The 26,213-nt window shown below is 38.2% G+C and overlaps 1 protein-coding gene across 4 annotated transcripts in view; it reads left to right on the top strand.

The window, feature by feature from the left end:
- DOCK3 (dedicator of cytokinesis 3) overlaps window positions 1–26,213 on the top strand; it is a 384,134-nt gene that overhangs the window by 255,019 nt on the left and 102,902 nt on the right. For all 4 annotated transcript variants that reach the window (XM_082348082.1, XM_082348083.1, XM_082348081.1 and 1 more), the window contains exons 11-13: window positions 3,314–3,374; window positions 4,596–4,743; window positions 24,443–24,531. In XM_082348082.1, the coding sequence (XP_082204208.1) occupies window positions 3,314–3,374; window positions 4,596–4,743; window positions 24,443–24,531 (298 nt within the window). The remainder of the gene's footprint in view (window positions 1–3,313; window positions 3,375–4,595; window positions 4,744–24,442; window positions 24,532–26,213) is intronic.

Below are 26,213 nucleotides of genomic sequence, written 5' to 3'. Positions count from 1 at the left end.
TGCACGTAACACTTATTATGTGCTCTTGTTCTGCCACAACGGGAAGGCACAAGGCTGCTAAAAATACCCACTTTTGTAGTTCCCTTTGCAGTACAGCCCTGGATCTTTTCTTAAAGATCCCCCAAAAAAATGATTTGAGGAATTTTTTTCAAAGCCTAGAAGATTTTTGAACAAGATTGTTCTAGCCAGGATTTTCATGTTTTACTTTAAGCTTATACGAAATAATAATTTTGGTGGAAACTATTTTCTGACTATCTAAGACTTGAGTTCCTCCTGTGGGCCAGAGGAGTTTTCCAGATTGGCATATGTGTTACAGAGTTTTCGAGTAAATGCAAGAAAATGCAGGTACAGCTGTGGTCAGTGCCAGCATGTTAGCTTACCTTAGCATCAAGAAAAGGGAACCATACAGATGGAGCAGTTTTGCAGGGTTACTCAAGCTGACTTCAGAGCCACATTACAGACAGTCACATTATCCATGCACAATCTTGCTCTTGGTAAATCCTGTTTTTTTCTGACTATGTTAGATTTCAGAGCTTCCTGTGCAGGAAGAATTTTATCCAAGAAGGAGGTGTTTCATATTTATGTAAATGTCTAATACAGTGAGGATTTTTATGACTTTCATGATTAACAATGGCTGTGTGGTATGTGCATGAGAGAGCATGTCTGTGTATTTACTCCTTACTAGATATCCAGTGCCTCACACACAGTGCCTGGCAAATACTAATGATTTGTTACATAAATAAATGAATACATGTTTATTTTCTATTATAGTTGAGTGATCAGCTCAGGGAATGAACTTGTGTTGTTTTCCCTGCATTAATTGGCATCATATTTTTTACATTTACTTTTTCACATTTCAAAATAGAATTTTAGGTCGTGCTTTCTTGGAATTAAGAATGAATTGAATTATTAGTGCAATAATATCATTTATTAAAATACTGCCTCCTTTTCTGCAGCATAAGAATGAATATATTGTCTATGTTTTATATTTGTAAATCCTATTATCTCTACAGAAAAAGGGTAGTCCAGGCACAGGAAAGTGAATTGACTTTTCCATGTTTCAGATGAAATATTAGTAACTGAGTCAAGATGCTGATCCCTGAGTCACTGTCCTTTCTACCCACCAGGTAGTTGGGAACCAACTTCCTAGTTATGTAGGATTGGAGGGTAAGGTCCAGTGAGTAAGTCTAAATTCAAACCCTGCTCACCAGATGAATGGTGGGTGAGTCACCTCTCTTCCCACCTTGGTTTTACAGGTCTTGTGACATAACTCTATGGTAACTGTGTTTAACCATGCTCATATCTAATAAGATAGCCTTTACACTGAATTTTGACACTGAAATTATGTGGAACTCACAAATGATAATTTTACTTAAAATATTTTCTGGTACTGATTATTATCATCTTATTTTTACTGACCTCAAATAAATACCACAAAATGTTCTGGGTACCATGTACAACATGGTAAGAAAGAGCCCCTACCCAGCCATTTAGAAAATACTATAAATTACATTTTAGGCTTCTTCCTTTCATTCACCTGAACAGAACCAAAGGAGAGATCCCATGGTCTTGTGTACAGCCCGTCTGGTTAGTGTTTGGTCATCTTTGGTAACTGGCTTGAATTCTTTACGTATATTGGGATTTATAATTATACTGGTTATTTGATAGTTTGGATTAACACAATCTAAGGTATGTAGAAGACCATTTCACTTTGAAATGTGTCAAACATTTACATATCTTTTAGCAATAGACATGTTTCTATCCCAAAAATTATATAAAAATGGTAATCTGTTTTTTAATTTCTATTTGTTATTTAGTAATCATCTTAATATTTAGCAAAATGTAGTAGTGTTTGGAGGATATCATTTTAAATTAAAGGAATTATTGAAATGGAGTCTAAAACATATTTTTCAATATCAAAAGACAACTTTCATGCAAAAATATATCTTTGTGATTCCAGAGATAACAATTTATGTTAAATTATTTGTAACCCATTTCATTGTAAGTATATTTCATTATTCCATCAAGAATTTGGCAAAATATTATAAACATCTAGAATCTAAAAGCTTCAATTTCACCATTACAAATTACTTTTTAATGTCTCCTTTTCTTTCATATGTTCAGGACCACTCTACAGGGCAGAGCTGGGATTATGGTGAGGCAAGCAAAGCGCAGGATCCTGAGAATGAGACCTTAAATTTTATACCTTAGATGGTTTGCTTGCTTCACCCTAGACCTAACCCTGCTACAGGGTAAACATAAACATAAAGCAAACGTGGGGATTCTGGATCCAAAGCTCATTCAAAATCATGACTGCTGCTTGATTGTCCCTTTTCCTGCTTTATTGAAAAGAGATAAGTATCTGGGACAAATCAAAAGATGAAAGATGGGAAGGAAATGGAACTAAGGGACCTTTTCCTAGAAGCAAAAGGGAACTCACAGGAACCTGTCCCATTAAAGATAGAGGTTACTCCTTCATCATTAATTCATAACGTGGCTGGGAGTGAGCAGCGGTTGATGACCCGGTGAAAGTCTGAAACAATACATATTAAAGGAAGTTTTATTACTTCGAGTATAATGTGTTAAATAAAGTATAAATATATACTCAAACATTTTTTTTCAAAATGTGTTCTACACATAAATAATGTATAAAATTATTTTTATAACTCTAGTTTTAAAAGTGATTCTGGATCAGATTTGTTTACTTAAAGGAAGCCCTTAAAATTTTCCAGATAAAATTATTTTCAGCTTTATACTTCAGCATAAATGATGCATATCTAAATTTAGAAATGGGAGATCTAATTATTGAGGTTTCACTAAAACCAAAGTAATCGCTTTTCAAGGGAACGTATCTAGTGTATAATAATCATTTGTGGACAGCAGAATAAATGTAAAATTAGTAGAGAGTAAACTTTCAGAATTTCAGTCATTAATGAGCCTTTTGGTGTTTTCCCTTTTTTTTTTTCTGCATTGGAAATTTCTTTTGTTACAGAATGTTTTTATATGATTTTGGAATAAACATGGATAAGTCAATGTCATGAAGATTTCTAATGTGAGAACTTTCGGAGATAGGTGGTCTAAATAAGAGCTGGAAAAATACTGTCAACAAAATAATCTTCCAAGGGCATATAAGATGTCCAGACTTTCACTGCAGGAATCTTATAAACACTAAACTGCTATGTACTTTAATCCCCTTCCCCCACCTATAGCATATGCTAAAAGCAGCAAAAGCAAACCATTATGAGGTTCAAAATGAAATTTTAATTATTTTCTATGTATTCATTGCCTTAATTTATTTTTTCTCTTTTCTTAGGATCTGAGCAGCAAAGATATGAAGAGAGATTTATATGTAGTTGCCCATGTGATACGAATAGGTATGGTCCACTTTATCAATTCACATGACTAAGACCACCCCAACTTGGGATATCCACTGTGTATGACCTTTGTCTTCTGCCTAGCTCTTCAGGTTTTAGGATTACTTCAGGTCTTAGGATTAGAGTACAGCTTGTACTGGAGCTGTACCTTAAGCTCAGCTGCTGCAATAGCTGAATTTGATAGAAATGAAAGCATTTTCTGCTCCCTATTTGTTTTTGGACCCATACTTTATATTTCAAGTGGTCTGCTTTTTTACATTCTCTCCATCTAATGTTCTGCCTCTGTACCAGCCCTCTGCCTCAGAGATCTTATAACGGGTTGCCAGGGTTGCCAGCTTAACAGGTAGTGAATGGCCTTTGCTGTGTTTTGTATCAAAAAGTATGTATCTATGCTATTTTCTACAAAATTAGAGTTACTGTCATTATTGCACTGGATGGATGGTATCTCACTTCTACCCCACCCAAGATTTTTGCTACCTGTGGTTTGTTTGTCCAGTCTTATTTTAAGTTTATGACATAATTTGCGGGCCTATGACTAACCAAGTCTTCTTTCATAGTGGGTTCTGGCATATCTTGTACAGCAAAAGAGTTGTTTTGCCAACAACAAAACAACTCTTTTTTGCTGTACTTTTGGGTTTTTGTTTTGCTGTACTTGATAAAGCATTTGTTGAGGTTCCAGTTCTGCATTTGCAAGTCCTCTTGCCACTGTAAGGACAGCCTTGGTAAGCAGGAAAATCAACCTCCCATCTACTTTCTGAGACTCTTCTTGCTCCTACAGTGGTTCAGGAGCAGCTTTGGCTGAAAGAATTTGGTTGGAAGAATAGTACATTGTCCTCCTTATCTCTGTATACATAACTTTTACCTGTCAGCTAAAATACTCAACTAAGAAGTTAAAATATATTAGCACATTGGTTTTTCTAAGAAATTCATGAAACCACTGTTTCATTCTCATATGATTAATAAATGGACTGTTGGTGTTGAGGTGGGTAGTAAGGATGATTAATTGAATGTGGTGCAGGGGAAGAGCCCTGGCTAAAGGCCTGTTTGGCATTCCCCTACATAAATATCCTTGCATCCTTGGATGGCTCCCTTCATCTTCAGTCTTCCAATTTAGAAGATCTCTAAGGTGCCTATAGCTCTGGCATCCTTGGATGATAATTTGGTGGTGCTATAGAGGAGCATGGAGTTCTTAGTCTGACTGGTGTTTCTGCTGTGCCCCAGGCCGGATGCTCCTGAATGACTCAAAGAAGGGCCCTGCTCACCTGCACTATCGGCGGCCATATGGCTGTGCAGTCCTAAGCATCCTGGATGTCCTGCAGTCGCTCACAGAATTAAAGGAAGAGAAGGATTTTGTTCTTAAGGTTTACACGTGAGTAATGGACCTCAGAAATATTAATGATTTGCAACATAAGACATCCCAGCACTGCCCTTGAGAGCAGAAGTTCTCAAGCTTTGCAGGACACAGACTCATCAGGTTATGTAGGATAGGGAGTTTTTTGAAAATGCAAAGATTTCCTTCTAAAGGTTTGGGGTGGGCCCAGGCAACTGTATTTTTAATAAGCTTCCCAGGTGATTCTGAAGCAGCTGAACTTGGAACATTCTATTCTAAAGTAAAAGTCTGGTAATACACAATTCCTCTTCTCTCCAGGACTAGCCAACCTTATTACGTATTTACAGGAAAGCTAATAATCTAATTTCTCCTGTGTTTTGGCTGTAAAAGAGTCATCTGTGTCTAATACTTGCCCACCAGCTGTTGTAACTGAGCTGGCTACTGATGTAAATTGCTTCAAAGAATGATCACAAGTCAGGTTGCCCTGTCTTTGAAGAAAAGCCAGTTTTTCTGAGGAGCTAAGGTTTTACTCTTCATTTCTGCCACCACTGATCTATAAGTCACCAGCCAAGCATGGCATTATTTTTAGTGTTCATCATCCAAGGGCTCTGCCTTACAGAAGCAGTGCATCTCCTCCTGACTCTTGTTAAACAATAGGAAAAACAAAGAAAAGTAACACAGAATCCAGGTATATCGTCTGTCTTTGCTTGTAGAGCCTTAGGCATGAATCATAATGCTGAGAACATGATCAATGGTGAGTTTAGTGAGTTTTTAAAGCAAGTGTATTTCTAACTGTAAGAATTAAAAAAAGAAATCTCTCCCCTTTTGGTTTTAACCCAATATTGTTTTTTCAAATTAAGTCTAATGCTGTCAATCACCAGGTTAATATATCTTTACTGTAATATTTGTGTGTATTTTTCTAAATTATCTGTTCTGTCTGATTCAGGCATGAAGTAAACTTAATTCACAATTATGCTTAATTTGGACCTTTGTATAATCAACCACATTTTATTAATTTCAAAATAAAAGCCCAGATATCCTTATTACCTATTTTGCCTTAAGCTCTGTTTTGTTCAGAGTTGTGTACTTGATGTGATGAGGATCTTCCTTTGAAATAATAACTTACAAAGGAAATTTTGGCAGTTTTCCTCTTCATGCATCAGTCACAGCCTTTCTCCATTTACGAAATCTCTTCAATGATGGGTGGTGGGACCTGCTTTTTTTTTTTTTAATAAATTTATTTATTTAGTTAGTTATTATTTTTATCTTTTTGGCTGTGTTGGGTCTTCGTTGCGGTGTGCGGGCTTCTCATTGCGGTGGCTTCTCTTGTTGTGGAGCACGGGCTCTAGGTACGCGGGCTTCAGTAGTTGTGGCTCACGGGCTCTAGAGCACAGGCTCAGTGGTGCATGGGCTTAGTTGCTCCGCAGCATGTGGGATCTTCCCGGACCAGGGCTCGAACCCATGTCCCCTGCATTGGCAGGTGGATTCTTAACCACTGCGCCACCAGGGAAGTCCCGGGACCTGCTTCTTGATACAACTTCCTCCCTTTGAAAAGGACTAAATGTTAATCCAAAATCATCATCATTATCATTTTACTCCACTGTATCCTTTCTAAGGGCATGGAGTTTATAGATAGAACTCCAGAGTTGCATCTCTCTGCACATATCAGCTGTTCCTTGCTTCAATGCAAATTCTCATTGTGGATAGGGGCTTGCACAGCATCTCTCTTGAAATCATGCTGTCAAGCTTAATTAGCCTAACTGCTTCTAAAACAACAGTTTTCAGTACTAACATGTCACTTTTCAAGAAGTGGGATTCATGTGTAGCTTTTTCTTAGCTCCTTTCTCTGAGCTGTGCCTAATATATCAGTTCTAAAAAGCCAAAGAAAGATATCGTTTTCAACAGAGAAGATAGTTTTTTTTTAAAGTTTTTTGAAGGACTAATAGAGTTAAAAAGTAGGATAATTTTTCCACTTGATAATATTAACAGACTTTCAAAGACACTTCCATGTGTGTGAAATCGACTTTGTGCACGGTATGGAATTCCTCTAGGGTTAGTGTTTTAAATCCACATCAGCACAGTGAATTCAGCCCTACGGAGAAGTAATATTTTCCAATAAATTTTAGGGGACATGTTTGTTAGGTTTAATTGGAAGCTTAAAGGTTTTACTAATAGCTACTGATAGTGTTTTAGCCTTTGCTAGGACAGAATTTTGCAAGGATAAAAAAATCTCTTGTATAGTTTTTTTTTTTTTTTTTTTGGCTGTGTTGGGTCTTCGTTTCTGTGCGAGGGCTTACTCTAGTTGCGGCAAGCGGGGGCCACTCTTCATCGCGGTGCGCGGGCCTCAACTATCGCGGCCTCTCTTGTTGCGGAGGACAGGCTCCAGACGTGCGGGCTCAGTAGTTGTGGTGCATGGGCCTAGTTGCTCCGCGGCATGTGGGATCTTCCCAGACCAGGGCTCGAACCCGTGTCCCCTGCATTGGCAGGCAGATTCTCAACCACTGCACCACCAGGGAAGCCCTCTTGTATAGTTTTAATCAGTGAATTAGCAAAATACCTCATTAGTTGTTGACCTTCTCATCGTTTCTTTTATTATTCAGAGTCAGCCTCAGGCCTCAAGCCCCTGTATGTCTCTTGCCATGACCACTGCTCTGGCTTTATAGATATTTAATATCATGTGTGTTGGGAAGGCACCACATCCTTTTAAAAAAAATCACAACAAGAAGCTGAGGTGTAAAAACTAGGTCGCTTTTTAGTGAGCTAGAAACCTTAAAAATCACAAACGAATAACCACTATGTGAAGTTCATTCTGATATAAATATCATGTTTCCTCTTGGACAGAGGGACTGGACTCTCAGGCAGGCACAAGGCTTGCTGAATCTGGAGCCTAGGATGTGAAAGGAGAGGAATGCCAAGGAGCTAAAGCCAGCATTGGGATGGGGTGGAGGGTGTCCATAAATAGTACATGGGACCAAATACAAGATGCCTCTGAATATGTGATGACCACTCTCCAACTTCACATTGAAAAAAGTCCAAACACCTTTAGGCCAACTTTAATGAAATAAATAACTACTTAGAATATTAAGTTTATCATTTTAGTTATATTTTAAATCATATTATATAAAATATGTATTACACACTATGTACTCAATCACATATTATGTAAAACTGAGAAGTATTGCTTTTTCCCACTCTCACATTTTATGAGAAGATTTTATTTGAATTCTTTATGTGCAACCATGCCATCAGGTCTTTGTCATCCCTATAGCCATATTCTGAGTCATCTGACAGTTTTCCAGGGCACATTATCAGGTTGGTTTTGATACATCACTCTTTGAATCCTTAATGATGCTTTCACTGGAGATTCATCTTGAGGCCCAATTACATATTTGCTGAATAGTTGGGCACTTGATGTTTTTTTGTTTTCATTTGTCATGTAGGCCTATGTATATGACCTTAATGATACAGCCACTTACTATGCTGCTTCTAAGGTGAGTTTTACAATAGCATCCAGTACTTCAATTTGGAGGTCATACCCAAGGATGATTACTAAATCTGTGTAGTTTTGCTCTTAAAAAATTTTTTAACCAAGATAAAATTTATAAGCATCTAAAACTTGCATTGATTGAAGATATTTCAGGATAATGTAACTTATCCAAACAGTGCTGTGATGTTAAAAATAAAAGGATTCAGAGAATGCCCTATAACATGAAAGGCTTTGTGAGGGTGGAAATACAAGGTGGCAACCTCTTCTGTGAGTGATGCCTGGAAGGGAACCTCTCCTTGTATTTGGAATAGACACAGGCATTTCCTCAGAACACTGCCTTTGGGTTCTTTGTTTCATCACTACCTTATCTGTGAAACTGCCTTAAGTTGAGGGGACTTGTTTAGGAGCCATTCTTAAATGGAAGCTCATTCTTAAATAGGTAAAGGACCATTGGGTCACTCTCATTTTGGTACAGATTAAAGGAGTCTGATGTCTTTATATGTAATAACTCTAAATGAAAAATTCTGCTTCTCACTTGCAAGTCAGGTAAAGAAATAGCTCATATTTCTCTTTCTCCTAGCCTAGGCCTTCTCAATTTTCAGTGGATCATCATCCACCCAGGACCATTATCTGCTGGGTCCATTATCAGTGTTCAGACATGCGTTGTTTGAGCATGTGCACCAAAAGTCTTTTCAGGCCATACAAGGAAGACTCAAATCCAGTAGGTCTCTGTCCATGGAACTGCTCTATTTTGACTTCTCGTGCCCACTGTCTCTAGCCTCAGTGTCTAACTGGGTTTTTGTGTGTGTTAGTGCTGCTGCAAAACAGAACACATTAAATAATGAACCAAGATAAAGAAAGTTAGCTCAGGATGACTCCCTGTTCATGCAGAGGTGAGAGGTTCACAACAGGAGTCTCTAACATGGATCTAGTGTTGGCACATGAGGTCCCAAGTATTCTCTACCACAGGATTGAAAAAACAAATGTGCTTTCTCTTCCCTTTTTTGTTCTGCTGCTACTCTAGAAAGAGTGATATGAAAGAACAGTGGCTCTACAAGCATACAAACATAGAGCTGGCTTTGTATAACAACTTTAACTGACTTAAAAGTATGTCAGTAGTATGTATGATCCCAGCTTGGTTTTTAAAAACATAGATATAATACTTTCATCTATTAGATGGATTAGATAGATGAGATGATAGATAGATAGAAGCTGTGAGATTTGGAAAAGTCATCCTAATTCCCCAAACTTTAGTTTCCTCATTTAAAAAATTGGGGGTGGGAGGATGGAATAAGGTAATATAAGAGAGACAGAAAAAAAAAAGAACCCATTTAAACTAGTGAATCAAACAGGAAAGAGGTGGAAAAATAAATGAGAGGATTGGTGGTTCAGGAAATGAGGTATACCCAAATAATGGGTGTATTACATGCCATCTAAAAGGAGTTTCCTGTCTTTTTTTTGTTTTTTGCTAATGACTCTTGTTTATTGGCAAGTTCCACTTTCACGTCTAAACTACAAATCCTACATAATTCCATCCATAATATCTTAATTACTCCATGGTGGCCACATAAAATGTCACCTGTTTTCAATGGTAATATCAGTGTAGATTTGTTTAGTGCTCTGTACTCTCTCAGAGCCCTTCTGGCTATATAATCACATTGAAACTTCATAACAAGCCTGTGCACTGAGTGGGGCTTCACCATCTTACAGAGGTAGAGGTGGTCAACACCAGTTAAGTAAGTGACTAAACAAATTAATGACATTTCTTGGAAGAACAAAAGAATGGTAGTAATCATATTTTGATTTTAAATTAATTTTTCATTTAACCTATAATGATTCAAAAACAGCACCAATAACAAAAAATGTAGGGATAGAATCATATCATGGGCTTTATAGAACGTGTTACTTTCTTTTTAATTTTTTTTAAATTTTTATTTATTTTATTTTATTTTATTTTTGGCTGTGTTGGGTCTTTTGTTGCTGCACACGCGCTTTTCTCTAGTTGCGGCAAGCAGGGGCCACTCCTTGTTGCAGTGTGCAGGCTTCTCACTGCGGTGGCTTCTCTTGTTGCGGAGCGTGGGCTCTAGGTGCATGGGCCTCAGTAGTTGCGGCACGCAGGCTCAGTCGTTGTGGCTCGTGGGCTCTAGAGTGCAGGCTCTGCGGCATGTGGGATCTTCCCAGACCAGGGCTCGAACCCATGTACCCTGCATTGGCAGGCAGATTCTTAGCCACTGCGCCACCAGGAAAGCCCTAAACTTTTTATTTTAAATTGGAGTATAGCCGATTAACAGTGTTGTGATAGTTTCAGGTGCAGTTTCAGCAAAGCGACTCAGCCATACATATACATGTATCCATTCTCCCCCCAAACTCCCCTCCCATCCAGGCTGCCACATAACATTGAGCAGAGCTCCCTGTGCTATACAGTAGGTCCTTGTTGGTTATCCATTTTAAATACAGCAGTGTGTACATGTCAATCCCAAACTCCCTAACTATCCCTTGCCCCCATCCTTCCTAGAACATGTTATTTTTAAAGTGTTTAGTCTTCTTTATGGTCAACATTTAGTTTTTATGGCTGTTGGGTTGTCATACCTTTTATTAACCAGTAATAAAGGCATAAATTAGATTTAAAAGCTGTATTAATATTTCTGTTAGTAAAAATTTAGACATTTCTATCCTAACGGAAACCCTAATATAAATAAATGCAAGATGTATAATCATTCAGCACAAAGGTGCATGTAAGAATATATATCATACAGTACAAAAGCTGCTGTAAGAGAGCATTAAAAAATCAGAAAGCCTAGAGCAAAGGACAGTAGAAAGCCCATATCAGTTATGACAATATATATAATTGAGATGAAAGAAAATCCTATTAGGTAAAAATTCTCAAAATAGAGGCAAAAAACAAAATTCATCTATATATTAGTGAGAGACTCACAAATATAATAAGAGAAACAAAAAGATTAGTAACAAGCTAAGTATAATAATAAAATACAAACAAAATGAAATGTCGTAATATTAATGATAAAAAATAAATTCTAATGTAAAGCGTATGCAATGAATGTGCTGTGTAAGGAGTATCAGGGATTGACAGAAAAAGAAAACACACACACACAATAAAGTTAAATTTGGTTTCCTCTTTCATCCTCCAAGAATACATATCTCACGGGAAGCAAAATGGCCTCTCAGCGTAGGCACACACATAACATGTAACGCACCACTCACTGCCTCAGCCCTAGAATCCCCAGCAGAAGCAGCCCCTGATACTTGGACTCTGCAAAGTAGAGGGTGACTACTCCACTACCGTTAAATTCAGGGTTCACACTTCATTCCAGAGATATTAACTCAACAGTTCACGTTCTTCAGTTTAAAGAAACGTTGACCAAACTTAGCCTTAACACACTCACCTTCTTAACTGGGGAAAGAAAGCAGAGTGAGAAGCCTGGGTGTCCTTGCCAGCATCTCTGCCTCCAGCTCACCAGTGTTCCAGAAAGCCCTGTTTTTTCCTTTACAGGGATAGAAAGAGCATTTTATACCGATACATGGTGAAATTTATAGTGAAGAGCTAATTGTTGTGACCTTTGAATATAATAATGACTCAAAATTATTATGTCCAATTTATTATAAATATAAAGATGAGATAAAAGTACAGTAAAAGCAAGAGATTTGTTAACATCCCTTTTGACATATAAGAAGACAAAAATAAGGATGGAGATAAATATCTAAATCAGATAAATAAATCTGACTTAGGAGAGAATCTGAATAAGGTTGATGTGACAGAGAATAACAGCATCATTGAGCACTCATCTGGGCTGTTATCTCTTTTTTACATATGAGGGAGACAGGACACAGAGTGGTGAGGCACATGCCTGAGCAGCCTTGTTAAGAGACCATACTCTTAGCCACTTCCTCTCCTACCTCTACACAGGGTGAGCATAATTTATCATCTAAATCAGTACGTGCTGATAGTCAAATGGAGTGCTATTGCTTGCCAGGACAGCAGATGTAACTGGAGTATCCCAGCTCACCAGGCTGTATGATTCTTCCAGTGCTAAAAAAAAAAAAAAAAGATTTGTCCAACAAACAGAATACATCTTTTCCAGGGCCCATGGAACATTTTACAAAAATTATTCAGAGAAAAAATTTTCATAAATTCCACATGGCACAAGCCCCACTCTGATCCCAGTGCAATTAGCATATTAGTCATCCAGAGGGGAAAGACCTTACGATAATTCTGATATCAAAAAAGATAACTTGACAAAGGTCAACCTTCATTCCCAATTATTTAACAATTTCGGCTTAGTAAACTAAGAATAAAAATGCTGTTTGTTGCAGTTTGAGGGGACTAATGGATATCATTAGTATTCGTGGGAGTGTAAATTAGTACAGCCACTATGGAGAACAATATGGAGGTTCCTTAAAAAACTAAAAATAGAACTACTATATGAACTTGGGCTAGTGCAGATAATCCAGGATGATTTCATCTCAAGATCCTCAACTTAATTACAACTGCAAAGACACTTTTTCCAAATAAGGAAACGTTCACATTTCTAGGGATTAGGATATGGACATATCTTTTTAGGGGCCACCATTCAACTCATTCTAACTTTTGATTAACCCTGAATTAGAAAGACTTTTAAAGTCACAGTCAATGTGGAGCCTGTTGGTGCAGAGATTGTGTGCTGTCTGCAAACAGGTTGCTCCCAAAAGAGGGAAGAGGCAGATCTGAGATGTTCATGTGTGGGTCCTTCTCCTAGAAGCACTGGCCAAAGAAGTCACTCCTTTTCCCAGGAAAGTGATGGAAGGGGCGGAAGTGTTACTCACATAGGCTTTTCACCACCTGGAAAGAGGAATAAAAATAAGTATTCTTGCTAAAGCACTATAATTTTACATATATATGTGTAAATATACATATATATGCTGTTTGACTTCCTTTTTAATTGACCGTATTAAATAAACATATGTTATAAAATAAGAAATAGTTTAAATTTTTCATGAGTGAAAAGGCAGTTTCTCATGGCCCATGAGAGACCATCTAAAAAGAATCAGATTGGTTGATTTGTGTCAGCTTGGTCTTAGGGACTCTGTCCAACTGGGCCATTTTAACAGAAATGCAGGCTTCTCAATGCTTCTCTCTTCTTTTACGCTATAGGTAAGGACTGCATGAACCAGTTGTCAGCATCTGTAGTGTTCCTAAATCTGTAGATTGTTGCCTATTTCCTAGCTTATTAGAACTTGCAACCAAATAAATGCCAAAATAAAGCAAGTCACACCCAAAGGGAAAGAATTTTTAATATCATAGTAGACTTTTTTTTTTTTTTTTTTTTTTTTGGCCACACCGTGCAGCGTGTGGGATCTTAGTTCCCTGACCAGGGATCAAACCTGTGCCCCCTGCATTGGAAGCACGGAGTCTTAACCACTGGACCACCAGGGAAGTCCCAAAAGTAGACTTTATTTTTTAATTCTTTTAAAACATTGTTTTATTTAAGTGTAGTTGATTTACAATGTTTCAAGTGTATAGCAAAATGATTCAGTTATACATATATATATTCTTTTTCAGATTCTTTTCCATTATAGGTTATTACAAGATATTGAATATAGTTCCTTATGCTCTACAGTAGATCCTTATTGTTTATCTGTTTTATATATAGTAGTCTGTATGTGTTAATCACAAATTCCAAATTTATCCCTCCTTACCCCTTTGATAACCATAAGTTTGTTTTCTATGTCTGTGAGTCTATTTCTGTTTTATAAATAAGTTCATTTGTATCAATTTTCTGGGTTCCACATGTAAGTGATAGCATATGGTATATTTCTTTTTCTGTCTGACTTATTTCACTTAGTATGATAATCTCTAGGTCCATCCTTGTTGCTGCAAATGGCATTATTTCATTCTTTTTTATGGCTGAGTAATATTCCATGTATATATGTACCACATCTTCTTTATCCATTCCTCTGTCAATGGACATTTAGGTTGCTTCCATGTCTTGGCTGTAGTAAATAGTGCTGCAGTGAACATTGAGGTGCATGTATCTTTTCGAGTTAGAGCTTTCTCCAGATATGTGCCCAGGAGTGGGATTGCAGGATCATATGGTAGGTCTATTTTTAGTTTTTTAAGGAACCTCCATACTGTTCTCCATAATGGCTGCACCAATTTACATTCCCACCAACAGTATAGGAAGGTTCCCTTTTCTCCACACTCTCTCCAGCATTTATTATTTGTAGGCTTTTTGATGATGGTCATTGTGACCAGTGTGAGGTAATACCTCATTGTAGGTTTGATTTGCATTTCTCTAATTATCAGTGATATTGAGCATCTTTTCATGTGCCTGTCGGCCATCTGAATGTCTTCTTTGAAGAAATGTCTATTTAGGTCTTCTGCCCATTTTTTGATTGGGTTGTTTATTTATTTATTTATTTATTTTTGATGTTGAGCTATATAAGTTGTTTGTATATTTTGGAAATTAAGCCTTTGTCGGTTACATCGTTTGCAAATGTTTTCTACCATTCCATGGGTTGTATGTTCGTTTTGTTTATGGTTTCCTTTGCTGTGCAAAAGCTTTTAAGTTTAATTAGATCCCATTTGTTTATTTTTGTTTTTGTTTTAGTTACTCTAAGAGATGGATCCAAAAAAATATTACTGTGATTTATGTCAGAGAGTGTCCTGCCCATCTTTTCCTCTAGGACTTTTATATATTTAGGTCTTTAATCCATTTTGAATTTATTTTTGTTTATGATGTTAGAGAATGTTCTAATTCCATTCTTTTACATGTACCTGTCCAGTTTTCCCAGCACCACTTACTGAAGAGACCATCTTTTCTCCATTGTATTGGTATATTCTTGCCTCCTTTGTTGAAAACTAATTGACTGTAAGTGCGCGGGTTTATTTCTGGGCTCTCTATCCTGTTCCATTGATCTCTATGTCTGTTTTTGTGACAGTAACATACTATTTTGATAAATTCAGCTTTGTAGTATAGTCTGAAATCCCCCAGCTCCGTTCTTCTTAAGATTTTTCTGGCTATTCAGGGTCTTTTGTGTTTCCGTACAAATTTTTAAATATTTTGCTCCAGTTCTGTGAAAAATGCCATTGGTAGTTTGGTAGGAATTGCACTGAATCTGTAGATTGCCTTGGGTAGTATAGTCATTTTAACAATGTTAATCCTCCCAATCCAAGAATATGGTGTATCTTTCCATCTGTTTGTGTGGTCTTCAGTTTTTTTCATCAGCATCTTACAGTTTTCAGAGGACAGGTCTTTTGCCTCCTTAGGTAGGTTTATTCCTAGATATTTTATTATTTTTGATGTGATGCTAAATGGGGTTATTTCCTTAATTTCTCTTTCTAATAGTTCATTGCTATTGTATAGAAATGCAACAGATTTCTGTATGTTAATTTTGCATCCAGCAACTTTACCGAATTCATTGATGAGCTCTAGTAGCTTTCTGGTGGCGTCTTTAGGATTTTCTATGTATAGTATCATGACACTGGCAAACAGTGACAGTTTTACTTTTTCTTTTCCAATTTGGATTCCTTTTATTTCTTTTTCTTCTCTCGTTGCTGTGGCTAGGATTTCCAAAATTATGTTGAATAAAAGTAGCAAGAGTGGACATCCTTGTCTTGTTCCTGATCTTAGAGGGAATGCTTTCGGCTTTTCACTGTTGAGTATGATAATTGTGGGTTTTTCATTTATGACCTTTATTATGTTGAGGTGTGTTCCCTCTATGCCAGCTTTCTGGAGAGTTTTTATCATAAATGATGTTGAATTTCATCAAAAGCTTTTTCTGCATCTATTGAGATGATCATATGGTTTTTTATTCTTCAATATGTTAGTGTGGTGTATCACATTGAGTGATCTGTGGATATTGAAAAATCCTTGCATTTCTAGGATAAATCCCACTTGACCATGGTGTATGATCCTTTTAATATATTGTTTGAGTCAGTTTGCTAGTATTTTGTTGAGGATTTTGGTGTCTTTGTTCATCAGTGATATTGGCCTGTAATTTTCTTTTTTTATGATATCTTTGTCTGGTTTTTGTATCAGGGTGACCATGGCCTCATAGGATGAGTTTGGAAGTGTTGTTTTCTCTGCAATTTTTTTGGAATAGTTTCAGAAGGATGGGTGTTAACTCTTCTCTAAATGTTTGGTGGAATTTACCTATGAGGGCATCTAGTCCTGGACTTTTGTTTATTGGGAGTTTTTAAATTACTGATTCATTTTCAGTACTGGTAATTGGTCTGTTCATATTTTCTTTTTCTTCCTAGTTAAGTCTTGGAAGATTGTACCTTTCTAAGAATTTGTCCATTTCTTCTAGGTTGTCCATTTTATTGGCATATAATTGCCCATAGTAGTCTCTTATGATCCTTTGTATTTCTGTGGTGCTGGTTGTAACTTCTCCTTTTCCATTTCTGATATCATTGATTTGGGCCCTCTCCCTTTTTTTTCTTGATGAGTCTGTCTAAAGGTTTATCCATTTTGTTTATATTTGCCAAGAACCAGCTTTTAGTTTCATCGATCTTTTCTATTTTTTTTTAGTCTCTGTTTCATTTATTTTTGCTCTGATTTTATGATTTCTTTCCTCTACTAACTTTGGGTTTTGTTTGTTCTTTTTTCTCTAGTTGCTTTAGGTGTAGGGTTAGGTTGTTTATTTGAGATTTTTCTTGTTTCCTGAGGTAAGCTTGTATCGCTATAAACTTCCTTCTTAGAACTGCTTTTGCTGCACCCCATAGGTTTTGGATCATCTTGTTTTCATTTGTGTCTAGGTGTTTTTTAATTTCCTCTTCGATTTCTTCAGTGATCCATCGGTTGTTTAGTAGCATATTGTTTAGCCTCCACGTGTTTGTGTTTTTTACAGTTTTTTTCTTGTGGCTGATTTCTAGCCTCATAGCATTGTGGTTGGAAAAGATGCTTGATATGATTTTAGTTTTCTTAAATTTACTGGGGCTTGCCTTGTGGCCCAGCATGTGTTCTGTCCTGGAGAATGTTCCACGTGCACTTGAAAAGAATGTGTATTCTGCTGCTTTCGGATAGAATGCTCTATAAATATTAATTAAATCCATCTGGTCTAACATGTCATTTAAGACCTGTGTTTCCTTTTTGATTTTCTGTCTGGATAATGTGTCCATTGATGTAAGTGGGATATTTTTTTAATAAGTTAATTTATTAATTTATTTTTTTTTGGCTGCATTGGGTCTTTGTTGCTGCTTGCACGGGCTTTCTCTAGTTGCGGCTAGCGGGGGCTACACTTCATTGCGGTGCGCAGGCTTCTCGTTGTGGTGGCTTCTCTAGGTGCGTGGGCTTCGGTAGTTGCAGCACGCAGGCTTAGTAGTTGTGGCTCGTGGGCTTTAGAATGCAGGCTCAGTAGTTGTGGCGCACAGGCTTAGTTGCTCCGCAGCATGTGGAATCTTCCCAGACCAGGGCTCGAACTCGTGTCCTCTGCTTTGGCAGATGGATTCTTAACCACTGCGCCAGCAGGGACGTCCCCTAAGTGGGGTATTAAAGTCCCCTACTATTATTGTGTTACTGTTGATTCCTTCTTTTATGTTTGTTAATATTTGCCTTATATATTGAGGTGCTCCTATGTTGGGTGCATATATATTTACAGTTATTATATCTTCTTCTTGGATTGATCCCTTGATCATTATGTAGTGTCTTTCTTTGTTTCTTATAACAGTCTTTATTTTAAAGTCTATTTTGTCTGATATAAGTATTGCTACTCTGGCTTTCTTTTGATTTCCATTTGCATGGACTGTCTTTTTCCATCCCCTCACTTTCAGTCTGTATGTGTCTCTAGATCTGATGTGAGTCTCTTGTAGGCAGCATATATGGGTCCTGTTTTTGTATCCATTCAACCAGTGTGTGTCTTTTGGTTGGAGCATTTAGCCCATTTACATTTAAAGTAATTATTGATATGTATGTTCCTATTGCCATTTTAATTGTTTTGGATTTGTTTTTGTAGATCTTATTTTCCCCTTTTTCTTTTGCTCTCTTCTCTTGTGATTTGATGACTATCTTTAGTGTTATGTTTGGATTCCTTTTTCTTTTTTGTGTGTATATCTGTTATAAATTTTGGTTTGCAGTTACATCAGGTGTTTGTATAGCTGTCTTTGTATATATGTGATTGTTCTAAGTTGCTGATCTCTTAATTTCAGATGCATTTTAGATTCCTTGCATTTGTACTCTTCCTCTCATGATTACTGTTTTTGATATCATATTTTATATCTAATTGTTTTGTGTATCTCTTAACTGCTTATTTTGGATACAGGTGATTTTATCACTCTTGTGTTTTAACCTCCCTATGAGCTTTGTTTGTGGATATTTTCTACCTTTACTGTATGTTTCCCTTTACCAATGAGCTTTTTCATTCTGTAATTTTATTGTTTCTAGTTGTGGCCTTTTCTTTTTCACCTAGAGAAGTTCCTTTAACATTTGTTGTAAAGCTGGTTTGGTGGTGCTGAATTCTTTAGCTTTTGCTTGTCTGTAAAGCTTTTGATTTCTCCTTCTAATCTGAGTGAGAGCCTTGCTGGGTAGAGTATTCTTGGTTGTAGGTTTTTCCCTTTCATCACTTTAAATATATCATACCATTCCCTTCTAGCCTGCAGAGTTTCTGCTGAAAAATTGGCTGATAGTATTATGGGAGTTCCCTTGTATGTTATTTGTTGCTTTCCCCTAGCTGCTTTTAGTATTCTCTATCTTTAATTTTTGTCATTTTGATTACAATGTATCTTGTCTATTCCTCTTTGGGTTAATCCTGTATGGGACTGTATGCTTCTTGGACTTGGGTGACCGTTTCCTTTTGTAGATTAGGGAGGTTTTCAGCTGTTATCTCTTCAGATATTTTCTTGGGCCCTTTCTCTCTTTTCCTGGGACCCCTGTAATGTGAATATTAGCAGACTTGATGTTGTCCCAGAGGTCTCTTAATCTGTTCTGACTTCTGTTCATTCTTCTTTCTTTTTTCTGTTCAGCAGCAGTGATTTCCGCTACTCTGTCTTCCCAGCTCACTGATCCATTCTTCTGATTCATTTAGTCTACTGTTGATTCCTTCCAGTGCATTTTTCATTTCAGTTATTGTAGTCTTCATCTCTGTTTGGTTGTTCTTTATATTTTCTAACTCTTTGTTAAAAAATTTCTGACTTCTTTTTCTGTGCATCCATTCTTCTCTCGAGTTCTTTGATCATCTTTACAATCATTACTCTGAACGCCTTGGATGGATTGCCTGTCTCCCCTTCACTTAGTTGTTCTTCTGGGGTTTTATCTTGTTCCTTCGTCTGAAACATATTTCTCATTTTATCTCAGTTGCTATTTGTATTTTTATGTATGTGGTAGGTTAGTTACTTTTCTCGACCTTGGAGAAGCGGCCCTCTGTAGGAAGCGTCCTATGCTTCCCAGCAGTTCCGCACCCCCGTCATCCAAGCTGTGTGATCTAAGGGTTCACTTGAAGAGGGCTCCGTGGGTCCTTCTGTTGTGGCAGGCTAACTGTGTGGGTGGTCTGATAGACCCCTAGTCTGGTTGGTTGCCAGAACCTGCTTTGTGTGGATGCTACTGGCTGCTGTTTAGCAGGGCCTGGTCATGAGGTGGCTGGTTGTGCAATCCTACATGGCCCCCAGGGCTAGTGCTGGCTTACTGGTGGGTGGAGTCAGAGTCCTCAAGACTCTGGGGCTGTTGCCCTCCCACTGGCAGCTGAAGCCAGATCCTGGGGTTAGTGCCGGTCTACTAGCAAGCAGAGCTTGTTCCTGGAGTCTGGCTACAGCCCAGGGATCCCAGAGCTCATTTCAGATTGTTTTGTGGGGGCATGTTGGTTCCTGACACAGTTGGGTATGGGTTCTGGGGTGTCCTGAAGGTTGCATTGGCCTGCTAGTGGGCCAGGCCAGGGCCCAGCTGATCCCAGGGTAAGGTCTGCCCTGTATTGAGGGGTCATAGTTTTCTTGCTTCTGGTGTCTGCCCCTTTGTGGATGAGGTTGGTCTAGAGGCTTGGTCTGGCTTCCTGGTGGGAGGGGCTAGTGCCTGTCCACTGGTGGGTACAGCTCCATCTTGGCCCTCTGGTGGGCCGGGTCATGTCTGGGGGCAAGCCCAGAGGTAGCTATGGGCTCTTTAGTTTTTAGGCAGCCTGTCTGCTGATTGTTGGCACTGTGTCCCCGCCCAGTTAGTTGTTTGGCCTAAAGTGTCCCAGCAGTGCTGCCTAGAGGCTGTTGGGTGGGGCCAGGTCTTGGAAATAAAGAGCCAAGATGTCAGCCATCAACAGTGTTCCCCAGTATGTTTGCCACCAGTGTCTCTGTCCCCAGGGTGAGCTTCATCCACCCCTCACCTCTCCAGGAGACACTCCAAAACCAGCAGGAAGGTCTGGCCCAGGCTCCTGTCAAATTATTTTTTTTGCCCTATGTGCTGGTGCACATCAGCTTTTTTGTGAAAAAAAAGGGAGCTTTTTTCACTCCCTTTAAGATTGAAGTCTCTATTTTAACTAAACCCCACTGGCCTTCAAAACCAAATGCTCTGAGGGCTCATCTTGCCAGTGCTGGGCTGGGGAGCCTGACGTGGGGCTCAGAACTCTCACTCCTATGGTAGAACCTCTGCAATACAATTATTCTCCAGTTTGTGGGTCACCCATGTGGAGATATGGGATTTGATTATGAGTCTGCCCCTTCTTCTGGTCTCGTTATGGTTCCTTCTTTATGTCTTTGGCTGTAGAAGATCTTTTCTGGTAGGTTCCAGTATTTTTTATCAATGGTTGTTCTGCAAATAGTTGTGATTTTGGTGTGAGAAGAGGTGAGCTCAGAGTGTTTTTATTCTGCCATCTTGGCCACTCTACAAGAAAGAATTTTAATATGGATTATTTGCACTAAATTAAGTTTTAAGCCATAGTCAAAACTGAATAGTCGCAGTTAGATGAAGGTAGACAGAATGGGAATTCTGACTGGTGTCAGGGAGACAAGTACACTGAAGCCTGGTGTGGGAGTAAGGTTTTCAGGGTCACAGTACTCTGCAGCTTCTTCCTCTCTGCCCCTCCACCCTCACCCCTGCCCTGCTTTGGGTCCAGACAGACCTGTGTTTAGACTACAGCTTCACCTCACTCTCCTCATCTGTAAGATGAACATGAGAATACCTATCTTAGTGAAATAAAATATGGGAGAATATCCTGATCATACCTACCTATATTAGGCATCCTAAAAAAGCAGACTTAAAGGTCTTACAAACAACCCTTTAAAACTTCTTGAATACTTTTTTGGGTTGCCCACCTTGGCGAAAGATGAGAAGAAAGTTAGGTGAATACCCATGAGAAACACAGAAATCAAGAAGATAAGGAGGTAGTAGGGAAGAGGCAAATGGTAAAGTGTGCTCTAGTACATGAGTGAATAAGAACAGTGTTCTGAACACTCTTTGCTGAGCAGAACCTGCACACCTGCTCTGATGCTTTGGAATGCTTAGTGATCCCATGTAGAAAACCAAAAACCTCTCACCCCTCTGTGTTAACCCTTGAGTAAAATCCCTGGACATGTAGTGATTGAAGTGCTACTTCATTGCCTGTGCTGGTTACCTCCTCTGTGGGGAAGGTGTGCCACAGAGGCACACAGACCTGTTTTAGATTACAATCCCTCGTGAGTCTTATGATTGAGGACAAACTATCAACATCAGTAATCATGCTCTAAATACTAATTTGATTGGATACAACATAATCATGCTTCATTATAATCATAACTCATTTGGTTAATAAATGCTTACATTTATATTTTTTCCTTACAAAATATCCTAGTGATTGGTTAAAATATGCTGATGACACCACATCTACTTAGTTTCAGATGATTTGAGAAGCTCCCTTGGCATTCTAGAAAGGGAGATAATTGAAAGGCCAGTTAAGAGGTGATTACACTGGTCTGGAAGAGAGGTGGTAATGGCTGAACCAAGGGATGAAGAGGAGAGGTCAGATGTGACAGAGTTTAAGATAACAAAATCTACAGGACGTGATGACAGCTGGAAGAGTTCTGGTTTAGTGAACTAGTGGGTTCTACTCAGAAGGAGTCTCTAGGAGCAGACATGTGGGTAGGAAATGATAAGCTGTCTTGTGGCCATGCAGGTCAGGAACTTAGGGGTGAGTCTGGGCTGGAGACACTGCTTTGGGTCTTGTCAGCTTTTGGTGGTGGTTGAAACCATGGGAGCCGGTGAGATTGCCCAGAAAGCTTATATGGTAGGAAGGAAATGGGCTTCAAATGCAGATCTTTGAAGGCCAATGATAGTTAAGGGGTATACAAAGGGAGAGGAGTACAGGGGGCAAGCCATCAGGTGTCTGGCATCTGAATTGTATGTGTTGGGTGGAAAAGTACATGTCAGTGAAATAATACACATTGTCACTGTTGATGTGGTTGATAAAGCACCAGCTCACTGGTTCTATACTGCCAAAGAACCAGTGAGTGTTTTATTGGAGAAATACTGAAATTATACCACGCATTGGGGAGAGGAAGTTAATTTTAAAGACTCTTTTTTTTTTCTTTTGGTTTTATTTATTTATTTATTTATTTGGATTCTTTGTGTGTGTATTTTATATATATATATACTTGAGATGTATAGCGTGTTACTTTGATATATTTATATATTGTATTATGATTGCCAGTCAAGCAATATTTATCACATTGCATCATTATAGTACAATATTATTGTCTGTATTCATTATACTGTGCATTAGTCAAGACTCTTATTTTGAAGTGGGGGGGAGTACACTATTTATAACAAACTATAGTCAGATTTCCATTAAAGAAAGTAACTACTGATTTTGTAAACCTAGAAAGTGACAAAAATCTGACAGCAAGACAAATCTGAGTCCTCACCAGCTGGGTACTTCTCTGATGTATTGACTGATTGGAAGAGCTGAGACAGTGTGCATGTCAGACAGGAAGGGCTAGACGTGCTGCTGCCAGCACCTCTCACTTTTGATTTCCAACTGAGTTGCTAATCACAAGTGATCATTTTAAAGAACACTCTCCCCCTTCCTTTCCTTGGAAGGAATTCTGTGAGCAGAAGTTATTCTTACAGCTCTGGACTTTGAGAACCTTATCTTTGACAATTCTTTGTAACATCTCTGAGTAAGTGAGGCTTATTTCTACTAAGGAGTCTGAGGAGCTACTGATTAAGAAAAATTAGTCTAGTGACCAACCTCCTTTATCTCTGAATGGTCTCTATACAAACTCCTTTATTTAGAAACCTGTTGTGCTTCACTCTGCTGGATGGCACATGATATAACTCTTGCTGGAGTTTCCTTTTGCTGTGGCTGGACTACACACTTCTAAGTTACCATGGAAAGATCCTGTGTGGTTTCCTTTGTGCATGGGCTCTGTTTTCTGGGGTCAGTGGGTTCTCCTTATCCAACAGGGGAAGGGAGGAGCCAAGGCTGTGGAGACTCTGGGTGTCACATGGAATTTTCAAGAGATGATTCTAATCTCATTTCAGTTGTTTCATCAAGATGTCTACATTAGGATGAGGAATTCCTTCCTAGTCTCTGTTCCTAAACCATACCAAGTGGTTGTATGACTGCAGCTTTCCTGGAATTTTCCTTTAGAGGGGAAGACTCTAAAAATGTCAGAAATTAATAGAGGTGCAGTGTTGTTCCTCCATTCTCTCTTTTCTCCCAATCCTGAAGTCCCTAGGAAAGAACTTTATTCTTACATATTTAGGCATCCAGCCTTCTCTACTAAGCCCTCCTTCCCCTTGACTACAGAGGATTTCACAGTGAACAAAGCCCACTGCTCTCCCAAACTTTTCTTCTTATCGTGGTCTGGCTGAAAGACAGCCACAGGCAAATGTCAACATTGCCCTGAGCTTAGCAGGATTTTTCTCTGGGGCCATTACAGTGACAGTTGAATGACAATGTAAAGCAAGTGTGACATGGAAGTTTCTGAACAGTAGTACTTGTTGAAAGGAACTGTTTTTTCCTCTATCAGGAGCTTTCCTCTAGCGCCTAGTTTTAAGGGTGTATAAGGAACTAAAAAAGAAAAAAACTTGTCATGTGGGAAAGTGTTACTTAAGAGAATAGGATATTTTGCCACTCAAAAATATTTGCAGAGGTTCATTTTAGAGTTTCTACTCTTTCCCCAAATATGAATCTTCTGTATGCCTTACCAGAAAATGAGCCTTGTCTAATTTAGTAAAATATATGTTCATTTCTTTAGGAAAGTGAGTTTGAAGTATCCCTTCAAACTTAGTGTTACACATTGAACATCAGACCAGATGTTTAAAACTGTTGAGAATCATAATGCCTGTCCTTCTGTTGCAGGTGCAACAACGAGAGTGAGTGGTCCCAGATCCACGAGAATATCATCCGCAAGTCCAGTGCCAAGTACTCTGCCCCCAGCGCCAGTCATGGTAACGTGCTTCTCTGACTAGGAGAATTTGTGTTGCATTTGCAGTTGCTGATCATACACACCTTAGTTGATTTGTGCTGATCAGTTGCCAGATGTAAAGTTCAGTCTCCTGCAGACATTTATTCTCCTGTTCAGGCAATTTCTATTTCTTTTTGTGATAATTTGAGACCTTCCCTAATTACTTTTTTTAAAAATTTTTATTGGAATATAGTTGATTTACAATGTGTGTTAGTTTCTGCTGTACAACAAAGTGAATCAGTTATACCTATACATATATCCACTCTTTTTTAGATTCTTTTCCCATATAGGTCATTACAGAGTATTGAGTAGAGTTCCCTGTGTTATATAGTAGGTCCTTATTAGTTATCTATTTTATACATAGAAGTGTGTATGCATCAATCCCAATCTCCCAATTTATCCCTCCCCCCCACCCCCCATAGTAACCATAAGTTTGTTTTCTACATCTGTGACTATTTCTGTTTTATAAATACGTTCATTTGTACCGTTTTTTTTTTTTAGATTCTACATATAAGTGATATCATATGATATTTTTGTCTTTCTCTGTCTGACTTACTTCACTTAGTATGATAATCTCTAGGTCCATCCATGTTGCTGCAAAGGGCATTATTTCATTCTTTTTTATGGCTGAGTAATATTCCATTGTATGTATGTACCACATTTTCTTTATCCATTCCTCTGTCGATGGATATTTAGGTTGCTTCCACATCTTGGCTATTGTAAACAGTACTGCAGTGAACATTAGAGTGCACATATCCTTTTGGATTATGGTTTTCTCCAGATATATGCCCAGGAGTGGGATTGCAGGATCATATGGTAGTTCTATTTTTAGTTTTTTAAGGAACCTCCATGCTGTTCTCCACAACGGCTGTACCAGTTTACATTCCCACCAACAGTATAGGAGGGCTCCCTTTTCTCCACACTGTCTCTAGTATTTATTTGTAGACTTTTTGATGATGGCCATTCTGACCAGTGTGAAGTGATACCTCATTGTAGTTTTGATTTGCATTTCTCTGATAATTAGTGATGTTGAGCATCTTTTCATGTGCTTTTTGGCCATTTCTTCTGACCAAAATACATTTTCTGCTCTTTCCATGGTGGATTCCTTATGCTTTGATAGGTAACTTGAGTTCTAGTTTGAATCCAGAGTGAACAAAAGTGTTGCCTGGTTTGTCACATTGTGAAGTCTGTTTTTTCCTGAACAAAGATTACACACCCAAAAAAGACACACATGAATGTCACTTTTTCTATTCCTGTTCACTGTTAGCATCACCAAGAAAGCCTGACGCTAATGAGAATCAATGATTAGTCTGCCAGTATCAGTCATTCTGGAACTAAAATAGAAGATCTTTATTTCAAAGCAGCTTTCATCTTAGCTCAACTTCTTTTCTTTTTCCCTCATTTTAAAACTCTGTTTAATTTCTATCTAAATCTTGGTACAGTTGTACATATTAACATTAATTCTAAACTGAATATTGCTTGATTAAATTAGAAGCACTATTTAAAAGCCTATAAGATCTGAATAGACGTTTTTCCAAAGAAGACGTACAGATGGCCAGCAGGCACATGAAAAGATACTCAACATCATTAATGATCAGAGAAATGCAAATTAAAACCACAATGATGTATCACCTCAAACCTGTCAGAATGGCTATCATCAAAAAG

This window comes from Balaenoptera borealis (genome assembly GCF_965194805.1).
Source record: "Balaenoptera borealis genome assembly, chromosome: 12".
NCBI lineage: Eukaryota > Metazoa > Chordata > Mammalia > Artiodactyla > Balaenopteridae > Balaenoptera > Balaenoptera borealis.
The sequence above is the reverse complement of the archived record's forward strand: the minus strand, read 5'-3'. Positions and strand labels throughout refer to the sequence as shown.